The following is an 18,947-nucleotide window of genomic DNA, read 5'->3' as shown; positions in this document are numbered from 1 at the left end:
TAACTTTTGTGATCTTACCAATTGGCTGCAGTGAAACAAAATGTGAAACATTTAAAGTGGTCTGAACACTTTCCTTACCCACTGTTTATTCCAAGATTGTAGTTTCATCAAATACACTATGGTGAGTCCTCACACTGCTGTGCTCTGTGCTCTCTGCAGCCAGTGTTATGTATTGTCCCTGGAGAGATGTGTAATCAGACCTCACACTGCTGTGCTCTGTGCTCTCTGCAGCCAGTGTTATGTATTGTCCCTGGAGAGATGTGTAATCAGACCTCACACTGCTGTGCTCTGTGCTCTCTGCAGCCAGTGTTATGTATTGTCTCTGGAGAGATGTGTAATCAGACCTCACACTGCTGTGCTCTGTGCTCTCTGCAGCCAGTGTTATGTATTGTCCCTGGAGAGATGTGTAATCAGACCTCACACTGCTGTGCTCTGTACTCTCTGCAGCCAGTGTTATGTATTTTCCCTGGAGAGATGTGTAATCAGACCTCACACTGCTGTGCTCTGTGCTCTCTGCAGCCAGTGTTATGTCTTGTCCCTGGAGAGATGTGTAATCAGACCTCACACTGCTGTGCTCTGTGCTCTCTGCAGCCAGTGTTATGTATTGTCCCTGGAGAGATGTGTAATCAGACCTCACACTGCTGTGCTCTGTGCTCTCTGCAGCCAGTGTTATGTATTGTCCCTGGAGAGATGTGTAATCAGACCTCACCCTGCTGTGCTCTGTGCTCTCTGCAGCCAGTGTTATGTATTGTCCCTGGAGAGATGTGTAATCAGACCTCACACTGCTGTGCTCTGTGCTCTCTGCAGCCAGTGTTATGTATTGTCCCTGGAGAGATGTGTAATCAGACCTCACACTGCTGTGCTCTGTGCTCTCTGCAGCCAGTGTTATGTATTGTCCCTGGAGAGATGTGTAATCAGACCTCACACTGCTGTGCTCTGTGCTCTCTGCAGCCAGTGTTATGTATTGTCCCTGGAGAGATGTGTAATCAGACCTCACACTGCTGTGCTCTGTACCCTCTGCAGCCAGTGTAAAGTATTGTCCTTGGGAAGATGTGTAATCATACTGCTGTGTATGTTGTTAGTAGCAGCAGGACTGTGTAATATGAACTTACACCCGAGTTTCAGGTACACATGTTCTCACACTGCTGTGCTCTAAGCTGCCCTTTGCTGTAATTGCCTTTTATAGTACTAGAAGCTTACTACAGCTTTAACTTGGATAAGAGCGAGCAGTTAAATACAGAGAGCTAAAAGCACAGCGGTGTGAGGACACAACCCCAGTACACTCTAAGAAACTGCAGTCTTCTAATATAGATCCATTTTCACAGTCCTGCTGCTACCAACACCATACACAAAGATATGATCACACAGCTCTAAACTGTATGCAGTCTGCATGGCCACACCTGCTGACAGGTTCCCTTTAGGTAGCTAGCACTTCTGATCACCATGATATTCCCGAGCACCAGCTTTCTTGGATCCAGCCTATTTGTGGAAGTGTTTCTTATATTTGATGCTTCCTGATTCCTTCGCTGTCATCTTGATCCCTATCTCTTTTCACGATTCTCACTGCCCTGACCTTTGCCCATGCTTCTTCTTATCATCTCTGGTACCTTGATGCAACCCTCGGGGGTTAATAAGGGAGAATATTCTTGGGGCACAACCTGGAGTGTCCTCTACATAATCTTGTGTTTTAGTCTGAGGACTGCAGAATCTCTTGGGTAAATCTTGAGGATTTGGGAAACCTAAGACTTACAGGACCCTCAGGTCTTCTGCAATGGATGGAAGAAGGACCCACAGACAGATCCATCAGACAGGGGCAGGATATCCACTGTACTCTCCATAGAATGATGGACTTGTGGTCCCTGTTCAGACATCGGATGGATTTACTCTGCTTGTCTGTTATTAACCTGGGAAATAAGTCTCCGTTCAGACTGGCTCAGTGGTCATGTGCACAGTGAGCAGGGAGTCGGCCAGGACGCTGGTTGGGTGAGCCTGACGATTATGTAAAGAGTTGCCCCCCATCTACTTGGTATAGGGGTCTACCCATAGGTAAAACTTTATGCCCCCAAGTACAATGTATTGTGTAGAGAGACCTTTTTCGACTTCTAAATTGCCTTATGCACCTTTTCAGGTTATGACCCTTGGTCTCCGCTGTTCTCCTGCGGGTGAGGAGCGTCATTTGAACCTATATATATTAAACCTGAATTTTTCACCCTGTTATCTGATCCCTTATTCGAGACCATAAATAAGACGTCTTGTCCCCAACTCCACGGAACATCGTTACGTCTCCGCGCAGATTCCGGCACAGTTAAGATTTTTATCCCGGACTCCGTTACGTGGATTTTATTCCCGTGACATTTCCATTTCTCATCATTTGATTCTACAACAATCTTGCGGAGATTGCAGCGCTGAGCGAGCGTTGTGATCCGAGGGATTAGACCGCTCCAGACAGAGGAAGAATAAGCGAGGAGACAATAACGGGGGATGATAAGATCGCAGGAGGCTCTGCTCATCCTGTTAAGCAATTTAATACACCACGGTTGATACGTAGCGGGTTAAAGCGACGCAACGCTAATACAAAGCGGGATCCAGATTACGGATCGTGATTGGTTCAGCCCATTAGTGAGATTGTAATGACATCTAGTGGCAAATCTTCTTAATGAACTTTCAACTTATCCCAACGCACTTTGGGGTCTCATTTAGGGTCGTAGAAATAATTTGTTACATTTTCCGTCCGGAGACTTCTCCTTTCCGCATAGAAGATGACAGACTACAGATTTTGCTGCAGAAATATCCCTGGTCCCTCATTTTCTGCAGCTTCAGACACCAGACCTCCACCATGCTCACAACCCAATTCCCTACCTAATAGCCTTGCAAACCCTAGTGGTAAGGGACCACTGGTCAACACACAATCTCTACTCTGCGTATGTGCTCAGAAGTAAGATGAACAGAGAGATAAACAGACAGATAAATGTACAGATACTCAGGTGCAGGTTCAGGGTTCCGAATTAAGTTGGGGGTCAGGGTTCTGGATCAGACAGGATACCGGCTCAGGTACAGACTGGGTTCTGGATCAGGTAGGATTTAAGGGTTCCATAAAAGGTTTGGGTTTAGGGTACCAGATGCAGAAGGATAGAGGATTTCCAATCAGGCAGGTACAGGTTTGTGTTCCTGATCAGGATGGCGTTCATGGTTTTGGATCAGACAGGGAACAGGCTTAGGTACAGGTTTTGGGCTCCGGATCAGGTAGAATCCAGACTCAGATACAGGTTTGTGGTTCCATATCAGGCTGGATCCAGGCTCAGGTACAGGTTTAGGGTCCTGGATTAGGCAGGATCTAAGCTCGGATACAGGTTTGTGGTTCTATATCAGACGGGATCCAGGCACAGATTCAGGTTTGTGGTTCTATATCAGGCGGGATCCAGGCTCGGATACAGGTTTGTGGTTCCATATCAGGCGGGATCCAGGCTCAGGTACAGGTTTAGGGTCCTGGATTAGGCAGGATCTAGGCTCGGATACAGGTTTGTGGTTCTATATCAGACGGGATCCAGGCACAGATTCAGTTTTGTGGTTCTATATCAGACGGGATCCAGGCACAGATTCAGGTTTGTGGTTCCATATCAGGTGGGATCCAGGCTGGGATACAGGTTTGTGGTTCTAGATCAGCCAGGATCCAGGCCCAATACAGGTTTGGGTTTTCAGATCAGGCAGGATCCAGGCTCAGGTACAGATTTGGGGTTCATGTGCCACAACTTTTCACTCATATCTATGGAAGCACTGAAAACAACCTGGTCCATATTTTGGGTATTTTCATTGCTCCAATCTACTTGACTGTGGTTGCACATTAACAGCAAACTCAGCACTTGGCCTCGCAATAGGAAGGGGGTCAGCCAACCCCTGCTCAGGAGATAAGTGTTGGTCCCAGAGGAGGTAACATCTATCATGTGTTTCTGCCATATCCTGTGGATCTATCTATTTTGGGGTTGCATCACCATACGTTGGGGGTCCAGTTGGTAGGTTTTTGGAGATCAAACCAAAGAGGGTTTGCCACTAGATTTATTTAACAAAGCTTCCTAGGCAGAAGAACATATGACTAGGGCATACAGCCTGGAGCTTCTGGTGATCAGTAGAGCCACCTCAAACCTTCTCCAGAACTTAATTTAGACTAGAAGCTACAAGACAACCTGACTATTCCTGAGGGTTCATCCTCTGGTGCCGACCTCGTCGTGGCTTTCCAAAGATTTCTGCATGCGCAGCACACACAAGTGATAATTCAGCATTTAGCGGCGGCTCTTGGTGCTTAACGTTCATTATTCTACTCTTTGGGGGCATCATTAGTGTCTCTAAAGATCTGAGATCCAGGGCTTTCCCATCCGGGTAATTAACCCCTCACTGCCTGCCGTATTTCATCTTACAGTCTTGTTCTCCACGTACGGGATTGTTCTTCTGCCCCAGATTTGCTCCTGCAGACCGATCTTCATCACTCTTTGACCTGTCAGCAGCTCATCACAGGGTCTTCTAGAAGAATTTCTCTGCCGTTCTCCTCTCACCGCCTTCTGCCTGGAAAAGACTCTATGTTGCCAGAAGGAAGCTCACAGCTGTTTATTAAAGGGGTGGGTGGGGGGATTAGAAGGAGCCTTATTGACCCAGATTTTGGTAGCCCTAACAAGTAGATAGATAGAACAGATTCCCCTTAAATTAATTATAGATATACAATTGACTACTAAAGAAGATCTTAAAGGTGTCTCAGGTGTTGTTTATTGATCTCTCACCCTTAGGATATGAGTGAGCTGCAATACAAAGTACTACCACTATACAATGGGGCAGATTTACTTACCCGGTCCATTCGCGATCCGGCGGTGCGTTCTCTCTGCGGAGGATTCGGGTCTTCCGGCGATTCACTAAGGCAGTTCCTAGGACGTCCACCAGGTGGCGCTGCTGCGCTGAAGTTCCCCGGAATGCACTGAACTTCACCAAGCTGGGGCGAGTGCAGGTAAGTGCGTGTCCAGCGACACTTTTTTTTTAAATGTGGCATGCGCAATCCGATCGCGTGCGCCAAAATCCCGGGGCAATACAGGGAAAATCGACGCAAAACTGAAAAATTTGCGTAACCCGCTGGAAAAACACGATTCGGGCCCTTAGTAAATGACCCCCATTGTTTGGTGCTGCGTGTAATTCTTGTTTGAGCCACCTCTGGTGCACCCATGCAAAATAATCTTATGTCTGCAACCCCATAGGAGAAAACGTCAGGAAAGTCAACGAAAGTGCGCTTAGAAAATGAGCCCCATTGATTTCCGATTTGCGGCGAATTGCCCTGGGATTCTGGCGCACGCAATCGGATTTTGCCGCATCGGCACCGGCTTTAACGCTGGTGGCGTGGCCGTCGTACAACCCAACGGAGTTCAGAAAAACTGCGGAATTTAAAAAAGAATTTGTGTCCCAAGATCAGCACTCTGGCGGACCTCGGTGCAGCAGCGACACCTAGTGGATATCGGGCGCACGACCTAAGTGAATCTCGGCAGAACCCGAATCCTCGTTAGAGAACGCGCCGCGGGACCACGACTGGACCGGGTAAGTAAATGTGCCCCATTGTCGAGCCAACAAAATGTTTTCAAAAACAACAGATAATAGTATAAAATAATAAAAACCTAATACTAACCCTTACAATCCAATGTCACTGCAGAATATTTTCAGGGCTTAGTCAATCACTGACCTCAGCACCAACACAAGCCCAGTGTGGCTAATGAATAACTATGGTGGTCACAAACCCTTATCTGGGCTTCAGATTTGGGGGCCAGTATATGAAGACCATCATGAGACTACAAAGTATCAGAACAGGAGCTGTGGTGGGATTGGAAAGTATAAAGTATTACGTTATGCTCTTCTAAGTTTTTGAAAAAGTTTAATTGGTTGGACAACCCCTTGAAGATATCAACCAAGATCCATTCTGGAAATATTTCACCATGAAAGACAAGTAACAAATACAAAAGTTCAAAAACATCTCAAACTATTTCCAACCATTGAGATCTCCATCTTATGATAGTAGATTGTCTTGGGTAGACAACTTCCCGTAAGGGTAGGTCAACAACACAATGTTATGCAAGTCTCAGTCAGGGATATGGAAGAAGGGCTGTCAACTATGGTGAGGTCACGCCTGGACCTCAAATGGTATCAAGGCACCTAATGGAGAATCAAAAAGTTGTAAAGCTTTGGTTCCAGTATTGTGTATTTGGTGTCCCCTATGACTAACCCATGGACAGGGTCTTCTCCTGTCTCCTTGATCATGTAAGGAGACAGTTGAGGAAAGTTTCTGAGATGTATTGGCAAGAAACTTAAGTCTTCATTCTCCAAAACAGAAGGAGATAATTGTGTCTACTCCTCATAGAGGTCCATGGTGGGCTTGACTTTGACCAAAGAACTTAACGTTCAAGTGAATTGGTCCCATAAAGAATTTGAGATACATCATGATACAAAAAAATTACAAACTTCGATTTGTTACTTGACTAAGTGAGGCCTAGACTATGGTCAACATATGGTCACAAACAGGTGGATGGAGGAGTTTGCTAAACCAAAACCATGCATAGCAATGGTATCCATGTTCAATCATCTACTCAACATGGACTGGAGGACCACTGGTTGGCACAAAGTACTAAACTAAAATTCGAGTTAAAGGGGATTTACAAGGAACCTCGAAAACAATGATCAGTACCTTAGCCACGCTATGATTCGCTGTCACTCTACTATCAATGCTACTGGTCTACGCTTGATAACCAATACTGATGGTTTCCACTATACTGCACTTCCTGGGTGTGTCCTAACACAACAGGAAGCAGTGGGAGATGCTCTTAAGCCAATCAGAGACTGAGGTGGATCACGGATCCAACCAGTTATGGTAGTGTACTGTAGTGTTGGCAGATACCCAAAACACTTAGTGCAGTGGGGGCCAAGAGCATCAGCACGAGATCCCTTTAAGTAAAGTTTTATTTCATTGGACAACCCCTTTATATGCACTGATTTTTGGCAAAGAAAAGTTGCTAACCCTTTATCTGCATAGTAATTACAACTAGACAGAAGTCTGAGATGTATGATATGATAAATAGGAGGAAAAGCAAAAACATCCAAATTTTTTGAGTCCATGAATATCAGGAGACGTCCACCACCTACTCGTGAAGTCTACTTCATATTCTTTTCCAACCAGTCTTTAAAAGTGATGACCTTAGTGTAGCCGGTGTAGAGGTCCTGATGGCACGTCTTGTCGTAGCCCCAGCTGACCAGTCCTACCAGTTGCCAGGTGAGTTCGGTGGAGGTGGTGCTGGGTAACAGTGCAGCGGCGATGCCGCCAGTCTCAGATGGACATATGTGAGAAGTGGTGCCTGATGCCTGTTTGGCGCAGAACATGCTTTCGGTCACGCTGACTCCTATCCCGTTCTCTTCATACTGCTGCTCGCAGAGGAGTGAGTCCACCGGTAGCACCAGCCCAGCACGTATGGTCTCGTTCTTGTAGCCCGGGGCCTTGGGGTTGGAGAGGATCCTCCAACCACTGGTGACAATCCTGGAGTCTATGGTGGCCAAGTCAAGATCTGACGTGGAGGTGAGACACACGGGCTGGACGAAGTTACTGACTCTGGCCTTGTCCAGCAGCTTGATGACTGCGATGTCCGAGTCCAGCAGGATGGGGTCGTAGTTTGGGTGGATGATGACCGCCGAAATCTGGGGGCGAAATAAAATCGGAAAATGGTGACATTGCAATAATTGAAATCTCAATCCATCTCAAAAGAAGAAGGGGAGATCTGCTAGATTCCTCTACTCTCCTCTATTTTAAATTACTTCGGGGTTGGGTACCCTGAGTGGGACCTTTAAACCCCATGGATTCCACTATGGACATGTTGACATCATCATATATGATGTAATCAGATGTAATATAAGGGGTGAGGCCTATTTAGAACTCATGACCTGGGGTGCACCAGCCATGAGGAAAGTTGAGCCTCTTGCCTCAGGCGGCACCACCTGGAGCAAGATGGGGGGCAACATCAGAGGTGCTACAAAGCAGGACCTGACACTCAAAAAACACCTACTAAGAAAATAAGCTGTTATATACCTAATTTAACCAGTGTTTCCCAACAAATCCCCCTTATATACAGATAGTGGTGTGTAATACGAGGCCTAATGGCGGCTATTGTCAGAATTCAATATAGTTATGCGAGACCCCCGAGGGATGAGACCTTGAACAAACACAGACCCCCTATATCCTCCTCAGAGTCCCCCCGCATCTATCACTGTGCATTCAGCTCGCATCCTATGGGAAAGACGTTGCCGTCCTCTATACATCCCGGCTCCCAGTTGCCATGGTTACTGACGTGTAGATGCTGCAGGCTCTTGTCATCTCGCTCGTCGTCTCGGTAGAATTTCCCCAGCACCACTTTCAGGTCTGACACCTTGATAACGCTGCTCCTGCCGAGGTCAGTCACGCAGTGCGCCGCTATCACCACGCTGCGCTCGTTTAGCAGGGCGCCGCTGCACACCAGGACCCAGGCGCCCTTCCGCAGGTTCGCGTCTTTCACGCCGTTGGATCTGCGGTATAAGGCGGCTTGCCACGGCCAACGCATCTCGGAGGCCCGGGGGATGGTGAAATTTTCCAGCTTGCCACAAACTAAGAAAAGAAAAGATGAAGAAGAGATAATAAACAACAAAAAGATACCGCAAAAAATAAAATCACGCCAAAGATTTTCCAAAATTGGGGAAGTTTTTAACTTTTTTATACAAAAACTTGCAGTGAATGGGTCAGAATATACTCTATTGGGAGTTAAGACAATGGGGCAAATTTACTTACCCGGTCCTGTCGCGGTCTCCGATTCGGACGGTCCGAGGAGGATGAAGTCCGGCGCGATTCACGTAGCTCGTGCGCCCGAGTTCCTGCATCCGTCGCTTCCCCGCCCAGGTCCGCCTGGAGTTCACCTTCTTCTTCCCGTTGCTTGTAAGTGCGTGTCTTGCGACACAAATTCTTTTTTAAATTCCGCGGTTTTTCCGAACTCCGTCGGGTTGTACGACGGCGACGCCACCAGCGTTAAAGCCGGTGCCGATGCGCCAAAAATCCGATCGCGCGCACCAGAATCCCGGGGCAATTCAGCGCAAATCGGAAATCAATGGGGCTCATTTTCTAAGCGCACTTTCGTCGACTTTCCTGACATTTTCTCCTATGGGGTTGGCAGAATCCGTCGGGTTGTCCGACGCCCCCCCAACCCCCCATTTCTGTCGCATGCAAGCTGGCGCCAATGCGCCAAAATGCGATCTCGTGCGCCAAAAACCTGGGGCAATTCAGGGCAAACCGGAAACATTCGGAAAATCTGACGGAAATGCGTCCGACGGACCCTTAATAAATGAGCCCCAATGTCCTTAGAGGAGACCCTTAATAAATGGCCCCTAGAGGAGAGACTTAAGGGTCTCCGAGAATTTAGATATAGGAAAATATCGGATCGGGTTGGTTCTAACAACGAACAACAAGATAAGTCATTTCAGATGAGCGCTCTGCCTCCTAGCAGTCTACCTAATACAGCGCCGCATATCGTATAGTGGCTGTGCTTGGTATTGCATCTCAGATATATTCCCAAGAATAAGCTGCATTCAGGTCATGTGACCAACGGAGGAGACATCACAATCCTGGGAAGCAGATGCCACTGTCAGATCGCCACTGAACTGATGTTGATTTCCTATCATAAGGACTGATCAATTAAAAATTCTTGAAATGCCCCTTTAATTCGATCTGCATTATTGACAATCGAGCAGAAATTATTCTGATTTTTGTAATATTTGCAACAAAATCTTCAAAAATGATGAGTAAACTTGGCGTACACATTGCCTAACCTATGTTTACCTGCCGTCACCACCAGAGGGAGCTCTCTGCACAAATATTTTGGATCAGCTCCCCCTAGTGGTGGTTTGCAGGCAGCCAAGAATGGGGATTTATATGTGATGATATAGGAGACCTTCTGCTGGTGCCCACTTACTAGGGATGCACGATGGAGCTCGCCCACTCCATTTCCCGGTTTTCAAACAGGTCCTCCTGCTGCTTCCTGCGCGCCGGTAGAAAGGAGAGGCACATTCATACTGTATTTGGGTATGAAGGTGCTGGTAACCTTTAGGAAGTTCTCCAGGGGGTAGAGCCGGCTTCTTTGTGGGGTACAGTTCAATCTTCTCCTTGGTGAATGATGATGATGAGGAGGAGGAAGAGGAGTAAAGCTGATGAATAGGAGTCTCCCTGAATAAAAAAAGGAGGTGGAGTCAAGGAAGTGGCACTGCCCCTGAGGAGCCGAGTCATAGAAATTTTCACTCTCTCCTAGGGTCTAGAGGAGTTGTCTGTGGCCAATAGTTTCCTTATCTCAAATCTTTCGAAGGGGTTCAGCCAAACTTCAGCAAAAAGTGAGTGGATGCTAACAATCCCTGCCCCTTGTGGGTAAGTGGCCCCAGATAATGTTCCTCCACCACCACCAATTAGGGGATTGGATGTGTAAATAGGAGGATTCAGAGGGGATCACCGCCTATAAATGCCTCTACAACCAACATTCATCTAATTAGGAGCTATAATACAGAAAAAGACTAAATTTCACTTGAACCATCATGCAGCTTTGTTACATTTTTATTTTCATTAATTATTATACCTTTATTCGTTTAAATAATCAAATTTTTTCTGATAGAACTCTTTGTGATACTTCTACCAACAAGCTTGTCCCCCCACTGATCTCCTTCACAAAGCCGCAGCCAATCAGCTCCTGACGCCATCCTGCAATATTGTGAATCTCACTCCACTACATCTGCTCCAGTGTTATCTATCACAGCTTTACATTATCATCCAAGACAGGGCGGATTATATATGGAGTGATAGAGAAACCAAGACACAACATGGATGACATAAGGCCGGATTATCCCCTACATGAACAATCCTCTTTTTTTAAGATACGACTAATGATGTATTTCATGTTCAGTAAGATGATCCACGCAGCTTATACCAGAGATGGCCCGGGCTGTGATAGCTCACCGTGACTGGACCTGCGAGGGCAGAACTTTCTGACGAACCAGATCTGGAATCTTGGGCTCCCGACAAGCTGAAATACAGAGGAGAGACAGACAGTGTGATGTTACATCTCATAGGATACACTGGAGGCTCTGCACACAGCACACAGATAGTATAGACAGGCAGTGTGATGTTACATCTCATAGGATACACTGGAGGCTCTGCACACAGCACACAGATAGTATAGACAGGCAGTGTGATGTTACATCTCATAGGATACACTGGAGACTCTGCACACAGCACACAGATAGTATAGACAGGCAGTGTGATGTCACATCTCATAGGATACACTGGAGACTCTGCACACAGCACACAGATAGTATAGACAGGCAGTGTGATGTCACATCTCATAGGATACACTGGAGACCCTGCACACAGCACACAGATAGTATAGACAGGCAGTGTGATGTTACATCTCATAGGATACATTGGAGACTCTACACACAGCACACACAGATAGTATAGACAGACAGTGTGATGTCACATCTCATAGGATACACTGGAGACTCTGCACACAGCACACAGATAGTATAGACAGGCAGTGTGATGTCACATCTCATAGGATACATTGGAGACTCTGCACACAGCACACAGATAGTATAGACAGGCAGTGTGATGCTACATCTCATAGGATACACTGGAGGCTCTGCACACAGCACACAGATGGTATAGACAGGCAGTGTGATGTTACATCTCATAGGATACACTGGAGACCCTGCACACAGCACACAGATAGTATAGACAGGCAGTGTGATGTCACATCTCATAGGATACACTGGAGACTCTGCACACAGCACACACAGATAGTATAGACGGACAGTGTGATGTCACATCTCATAGGATACACTGGAGACCCTGCACACAGCACACAGATAGTATAGACAGGCAGTGTGATGTTACATCTCATAGGATACACTGGAGACTCTGCACACAGCACACAGATAGTATAGACAGGCAGTGTGATGTTACATCTCATAGGATACACTGGAGACTCTGCACACAGCACACAGATAGTATAGACAGGCAGTGTGATGTCACATCTCATAGGATACACTGGAGACCCTGCACACAGCACACAGATAGTATAGACAGGCAGTGTGATGTTACATCTCATAGGATACACTGGAGACTCTGCACACAGCACACAGATAGTATAGACAGGCAGTGTGATGTCACATCTCATAGGATGCACTGGAGACCCTGCACACAGCACACAGATAGTATAGACAGGCAGTGTGATGTTACATCTCATAGCATACACTGGAGACCCTGCACACAGCACACAGATAGTATAGACAGGCAGTGTGATGTCACATCTCATAGGATACACTGGAGACTCTGCACACAGCACACACAGATAGTATAGACAGGCAGTGTGATGTTACATCTCATAGGATACACTAGAGACCCTGCACACAGCACACGGATAGTATAGACAGGCAGTGTGATGTTACATCTCATAGGATACACTGGAGACCCTGCACACAGCACACACAGATAGTATAGACAGGCAGTGTGATGTTACATCTCATAGGATACACTGGAGACTCTGCACACAGCACACAGATAGTATAGACAGGCAGTGTGATGTTACATCTCATAGGATACACTGGAGACCCTGCACACAGCACACAGATAGTATAGACAGGCAGTGTGATGTCACATCTCATAGGATACACTGGAGACTCTGCACACAGCACACACAGATAGTATAGACAGGCAGTGTGATGTTACATCTCATAGGATACACTGGAGACCCTGCACACAGCACACAGATAGTATAGACAGGCAGTGTGATGTCACATCTCATAGGATACACTGGAGACCCTGCACACAGCACACAGATAGTATAGACAGGCAGTGTGATGTTACATCTCATAGGATACACTGGAGGCTCTGCACACAGCACACAGATAGTATAGACAGGCAGTGTGATGTCACATCTCATAGGATACACTGGAGACCCTGCACACAGCACACAGATAGTATAGACAGGCAGTGTGATGTCACATCTCATAGTATACACTGGAGACTCTGCACACAGCACACAGATAGTATAGACTGCAGGGATTAACAAACCCAAACCTTAAATTTGGTACTTGACCCTGTACCTCGATAAACCATCCAACCGTCTGGTACCTGACCTTGTACCTTGATCAACCATCCAACCGTTTGGTACTTGGCCCCGTACCTTGATCAACCATCCAACCGTTTGGTACTTGACCTTGTACCTTGATCAACCATCCAACCGTTTGGTACTTGACCCTGTACCTTGATCAACCATCCAACCGTCTGGTACTTGACCTTGTATTTTGATAAACCTTCCATCCGTTTGGTACTTGACCTTGTACTTTGAGAAATCATCCAACCGTCTGGTACTTGACCGTGTACCTAGACTAACCACCCAACCGTCTGGTACTTGACCGTGTACCTAGACTAACCACCCAACCGTCTGGTACTTGACCGTGTACCTAGACTAACCACCCAACCGTCTGGTACTTGACCGTGTACCTAGACTAACCACCCAACCGTCTCGCACTTGACCGTGTACCTAGACTAGCCACCCATAAACAGACTGGGAAACTAAATGTTTGGGTAATGTGGGAAGGCCACAGCGTTTATTAACAACTAAGATAAATTATTAAATAATGTTATAAATTAAAACATTTCCCAACTTGCTAGGCCCGCTTGGCATCTTCAAAATCTTGAGAACCAACTTCGCCCGAAATGGCGGCTGCGTCCCTGCAGCCGGCATGTGGGCATCTTCCAGCGCCTTAGGGCCTGTGTAACTTCCGCCACGGAGCAGCCTCCTCCCTCCTACCACCGGCTGCGACCCCCCACACGGGCCAAGGCCATGGCCTTCTCAGCCAGCTCCTGCAGGCCGAGAAGGAAAATATTCACCTTAATGGAATTGAGATGGACCCCGTCGCATAATAAGGGATGGCGGCAATCCCCTGCAGATTCTCATAATAAGAGATGGTGGTTATCCCCTGCAGATTCTCATAATAAGAGATGGTGGTTATCCCCCGCAGATTCTCATAATAAGAGATGGTGGTTATCCCCTGCAGATTCTCATAATAAGAGATGGTGGTTATCCCCTGCAGATTCTCATAATAAGAGATGGTGGTTATCCCCCGCAGATTCTCATAATAAGAGATGGTGGTTATCCCCTGCAGATTCTCATAATAAGAGATGGTGGTTATCCCCCGCAGATTCTCATAATAAGAGATGGTGGTTATCCCCTGCAGATTCTCATAATAAGAGATGGTGGTTATCCCCCGCAGATTCTCATGCCTATACGCCACTCCACCCAGGGACACCATGTATTTTTGATAATCAGGACTTTCCTTGCTCTCTGTAAAGCAGCTGAGAATAGGATGCCTGACCCATTAACTGCTCGAAGACATACCTGCAAAACCCACAAGACTTCCTGCAAGGGACTAGTTATCCGGGGTGAGAGGTGCCATTTACATAACCCAGGATTATCCTTTACCGACTTTAAGTTGCTGCATTTGCCAAAACCAGGGACCGAAACCGCAAAAGCTCGCAACTAGTTATGGAAAGTTTGGAGACTTCCATCTTTCTCTGCACTTAGACAACTGCCCTATCAAAGGAGACGTACATAACCGCCACAACCTCCTATATAGCGTCATTGACCGATGGACCCTTGGGAAAAGACAGGTGAGCAATTAATCTGAACTTTCCGGGCTCCTTTTGGGAACTAAGCCTGGCGGTTCTATAAGGGACCGGCCGTCCTACCCGGGGAAACCTAAGCCTGGCGGTTCTATAAGGGGGCGGCCATCCTACCCGGGGAAACCTCATTCCCGACCTTCTCCAGTGCTAATACTGGATTGAAGAAATTAAACTGCCGCAATTAACCAACATTACGGTGGGCTGGTGGCTAACCTGATGCAGTGGATGGGGTGAGAAGTGCCTTTTGTGCTGCCCAGGATTATCCTTCACTGACATTAACCCCTTAACGCCGGAGCCACTTTTCACCTTCCTGACACGGGCCATTTTTGAAAACTGTTCTGAGTCACTATAAGTGGTTATAACTATGAAACGGTTTACCATATCCAGGTGATTTTAAAATTGTTTTCTCGTGACACTTTGTACTTCATGTTAGTTACAAAATTTTGGTGGTATGTTTTGCCTTTATTTAGGAGAAATTCAGATATTTGGTGAAAATTTTGAAAAATTCTCGATTACCGGACTTCAAAATGTTCTACTTTATCCCATACATAGTCATAACCGCTAAAATGTAATAACTAACATTCACCGAATGACTAATTTATGTGGACGTGATGTTTTATGCATATTTAAATTTTTTACAGGATGTTATGGGGCTTTGAATGTTCTGTGCGATTTTCCATATTTTCATAAAAAACGCAAAAACCTGCTATTGCAGGACCTGCTCGGTTTCAGGTCAATTTGAGAGGTCTAAATAAAAGAAAATCCCATAAATTACCCCATTATAGAAAGGACAGCCCTCAATGTATGCGAAACAACTTTTGTGAAGTTTGTTAACCCTTTAACTGTTTTACAGGCGTTAAAACAGAAACAGATGCAATTGAAAGTACTTTTTTTTTTTTTTTTTTTGGACAAATAAGGGCTTATTCTTTGCGTCATGAGATGCACTTCACAAATACTTCATTTTAGTGGGTCTGTAGCTTATTGATGAGATTTTAGTAACTCTTGAATGTATGGGTGAAAGAAAAATTGTCAATTTTGGTTTCCTTTCTTTTTGTATTTTTGAAGGTCGTACACCGTGCACTAAAAATATTATATTATCTTTATTCTATAGGTCACTACGATTACGTTGATACCTCATGTATATAGTTTTTTATTTTTACAATTTTACTGAAAAAACTAAAATAGAGGAAATCTCTTTTTTTTTTTTTTTTTTTTTTTTTTTTTTTTAATCGCCATCTTTTCGAAAACGTAACTTTAATATTTTTTGTTGACAGAGCGAGTTTAGGGCTTAGTTTTTACATGCCTGATAAGCAATCCACTGATCGCTTGCTAAAGCTATTGTTCACCACACACAGTGTAATACAAATGTATTACACTGCGCATGCACGGACCCGGCTCCTGGAAGGAGGATAGCACAGCCCCGGGCACTGGCATTCCTGGGGCTGCGATCCCTAAATGGGTTGCCCTGTCCTGCGCTAGCTAAATACCCTAAGCCCACAGGTGTATCCTGACTGGCTTGTAATTGTGTGAGTAGTGATCTAATGGACGTGATGACCTCTGTGTTCTTGTGTGATGACCTCTGTGTTCTTGTGTGATGAGAACCTCTGTGCTCTTGTGTGAGGAGGTAATGGCCGACCACGAGGGGAGGCCACTGAACTCACCGGATGAAGTCTTCGCTGGTGGAGCTGGCGTGTCCTGATGAGAAGACTGTGCTTCGTCCTGTTCAGATGGTTGGTGATGTTCGGAAGCTGAAGTGATGCGTTGAGGTGGTTTCTTGCTGATGTCAGAGCTGTGAGGTGGAGCTTGAGAGTCTTGGCTGCCATGACGGGATGACCTCTGGAACTGCGGTGGCTGTAGAAGAGCTGAGGAACGGTTTTCGGATTCCTGGCGAGTTGTTGGATGCTCTGATGTCCGCCTGGAGCACTTGGTCAGGCGGTGAGGGAAGTCTGTGCCGTTGTCGGTAGTCTCGGTGACGGGTGCGGGTGTGTGAGTGCCCGCCTCGCGGCCACTGGAACCCGGTGACGATGGGCTGCTGTAGTGTCTGCGACGTCCTCCGTGATGATGATGATGGCGGCTGCGGCCTGGTGAAAGGAGCTCAGAGCCAGTATCAGCAGCCCGCCTGCGGTATGGCCTCTGGGAGTCCATTCTGCTGTGACGTTGCTGCTTGTAGGACGGGGATCTGTGGCTCCTGTGTCTGTGGTGCACCGTGGGCATAGAGGTCTCTACCGCATCAAGGGTATGCAGAGAGGACTCGGGAATAGGAGAGGAGGAGGGAAGGGGAGCTGCCCAGGGATCCAGGACTGTGGTGTTGGCTGGGCCGGGGGGCATGGTGGGGGAAAGCAGAGTGCCGGGACGCAGGCTGTGGATAGCGCTGCTGGCAGCTCCTGAGTTGGTGGGGGGTATGTGACAGGGAGGGGGGCCTGGGGCTGACTGGGGAGTAGGCCCGAGGCCTGGTGTGGGGCTGCCTGGGGAGAAAGGGCCGAGGCCTGGAGTGTGGGTAGGCCCGAGGACTGCTATGGGGCCTGGGGCAGGATGGGGGATAGGCCCGAGGCCTGGTGCCGAGCCCGGGGCTGGTGATGGATAGGCCCGAGGCCTGGGGCTGGCTGGCGTGGGGGCCTGAGGCCTGGTAGCAGGCCAGGGCAGGCTGAAAATTAGGCCCGAGGCCTACCGGAAGTCCCCGGCCTAGGCGCCGGGTAGGCCTGAAGCCTGCCGCACGGCGGGGGAGGGAAAATGGGGGTGTCGGAAGGGCTGGAAAAGGCAGGCCCTGCCAGTGTGAGGAGCAGGATGGGGATCGCTGCCGAGGGGGAGGCGGCTCGACTTACCAGAGGCCCGGCCGGATGCGGAGGCCGCAGGCTCCGGCTGGTGCTGGAGGTGAGTGGTGAGGGCAGCGGGATCACGGAGGAGAGGAAGGTGAGATGATCGGGGGGGGGTGAGATGATCGGGGGGGGGGGGTGAGATGATCGGGGGGGGGGGGTTGGAGGTTGGTGGGCGGCATAGCGGGCGCCACGGAGGTGAGCATGATCGGGGGGGGCGGGATAGCGGGCGCCGCGGAGGTGAGGTGATCGGTGGGGGGCGGGATCGAGGGCGCCGCGGAGGTGAGGGGGTTACCTGGTTGTACGGGAGCTGGGGAGGCCGGGCATCGGGGCTAAAAGCTGAGGTCGGCCGGGGCCTGAGCAGGAGGTGAGGAGAGCGGTGAGGTGCATCTGGCCGGGGGTGAGGAGAGCGGGGAGGTGCATCTGGCCGGGGCCTGGTGGTGAGGGGACCGGAGCTGGGAGCAGGGGGGGGAGGGGGGAGCGGGCAAAAGCGCTGGGGTAGGTGACCGGGCAGCAGCGCTGGGGTAGGTGACCGGGCAGCAGCGCTGGGGTAGGTGAGCAGGCAGCAGAGCTGGGGTGCTGGGCAGAGGATGGAAACCTACCCCTTTGCATTCTTCTCAGCAGGGATCCCACGACGATCCTCCGGTGCAGAAGGCGTCCCGCGTGGTCTGGGCGACGCCATCTTCTTCTGGCCCGGGCCGCGTTTCCTGGCTGCTGGAGGTGATCCTGGACTCAGACGGACATGAGGCCTGATCTTCTTCAGGGGAAGTCCTCCGTCTTCTGCCAGCTGCTCCCGTGGAGGAGGTAAGGAGCACTGGGTGGGTGGTGGTGACAGGGTGGCGGGCCGCCGGGCGGGGGTGGTGGCTGTACCCTCCAGGGTGGAAGCCACTGCAGCGGGTTTCGATCCAGGGAGATGGGTGTCCTCTTCAGGGACATCCACTTCTTGAACCGACCCCGCAGCAAGGCGCTGCAGGAGGGTATCCAGCGTGGCTGAACCATCCAGGACCACTTGCTGGATTACTTGTTCTTCTAGGGAAGCCATGCTGGGTATTTGCAGAGGTGTCTCAGACTTCTCGCCTCTTCGGTCCAGGGGGCAGAAGGAAAGAGGCCCCCCCACGTGCTCTCGGACTTTATAAAACCACTGGGCGGGTCCTTACCCGCCCCCAAACACCGCCTCCGGTGACCTCACACGGGAGGGGTAAAGGGGCAAGCCCCACCAGCCTACCAGAAGGCTTGAAACCACCCCCTACAGTCCTCAGCCCCTTCGCTATTTGCTTTGGGGCTTGTTAGACAGGCAGTGTGATGTCACATCTCATAGGATACACTGGAGACTCTGCACACAGCACACAGATAGTATAGACAGGCAGTGTGATGTT

The 18,947-nt window shown here is 48.5% G+C and overlaps 1 protein-coding gene across 1 annotated transcript in view; it reads right to left on the bottom strand.

Moving 5' to 3' along the window:
* Positions 1-4,725: 4,725 nt before the first annotated feature.
* PAMR1 (peptidase domain containing associated with muscle regeneration 1) overlaps positions 4,726-18,947 on the bottom strand; it is a 100,405-nt gene continuing 86,183 nt past the window's right edge. The window contains exons 8-11 of the mRNA XM_072119048.1: positions 11,030-11,096; positions 10,002-10,252; positions 8,355-8,647; positions 4,726-7,707 (exon numbers count right to left, since the gene is read on the bottom strand). Coding sequence (XP_071975149.1) covers positions 7,171-7,707; positions 8,355-8,647; positions 10,002-10,252; positions 11,030-11,096 — 1,148 coding nt within the window. The 3' untranslated portion in view covers positions 4,726-7,170. The remainder of the gene's footprint in view (positions 7,708-8,354; positions 8,648-10,001; positions 10,253-11,029; positions 11,097-18,947) is intronic.

The sequence above is a fragment of the Engystomops pustulosus genome, chromosome 7 (genome assembly GCF_040894005.1).
Source record: "Engystomops pustulosus chromosome 7, aEngPut4.maternal, whole genome shotgun sequence".
In the NCBI taxonomy this organism is placed as follows: domain Eukaryota; kingdom Metazoa; phylum Chordata; class Amphibia; order Anura; family Leptodactylidae; genus Engystomops; species Engystomops pustulosus.
Note: the sequence above shows the minus strand (reverse complement) of the source record. Positions and strands in the feature narration are given on the sequence as shown.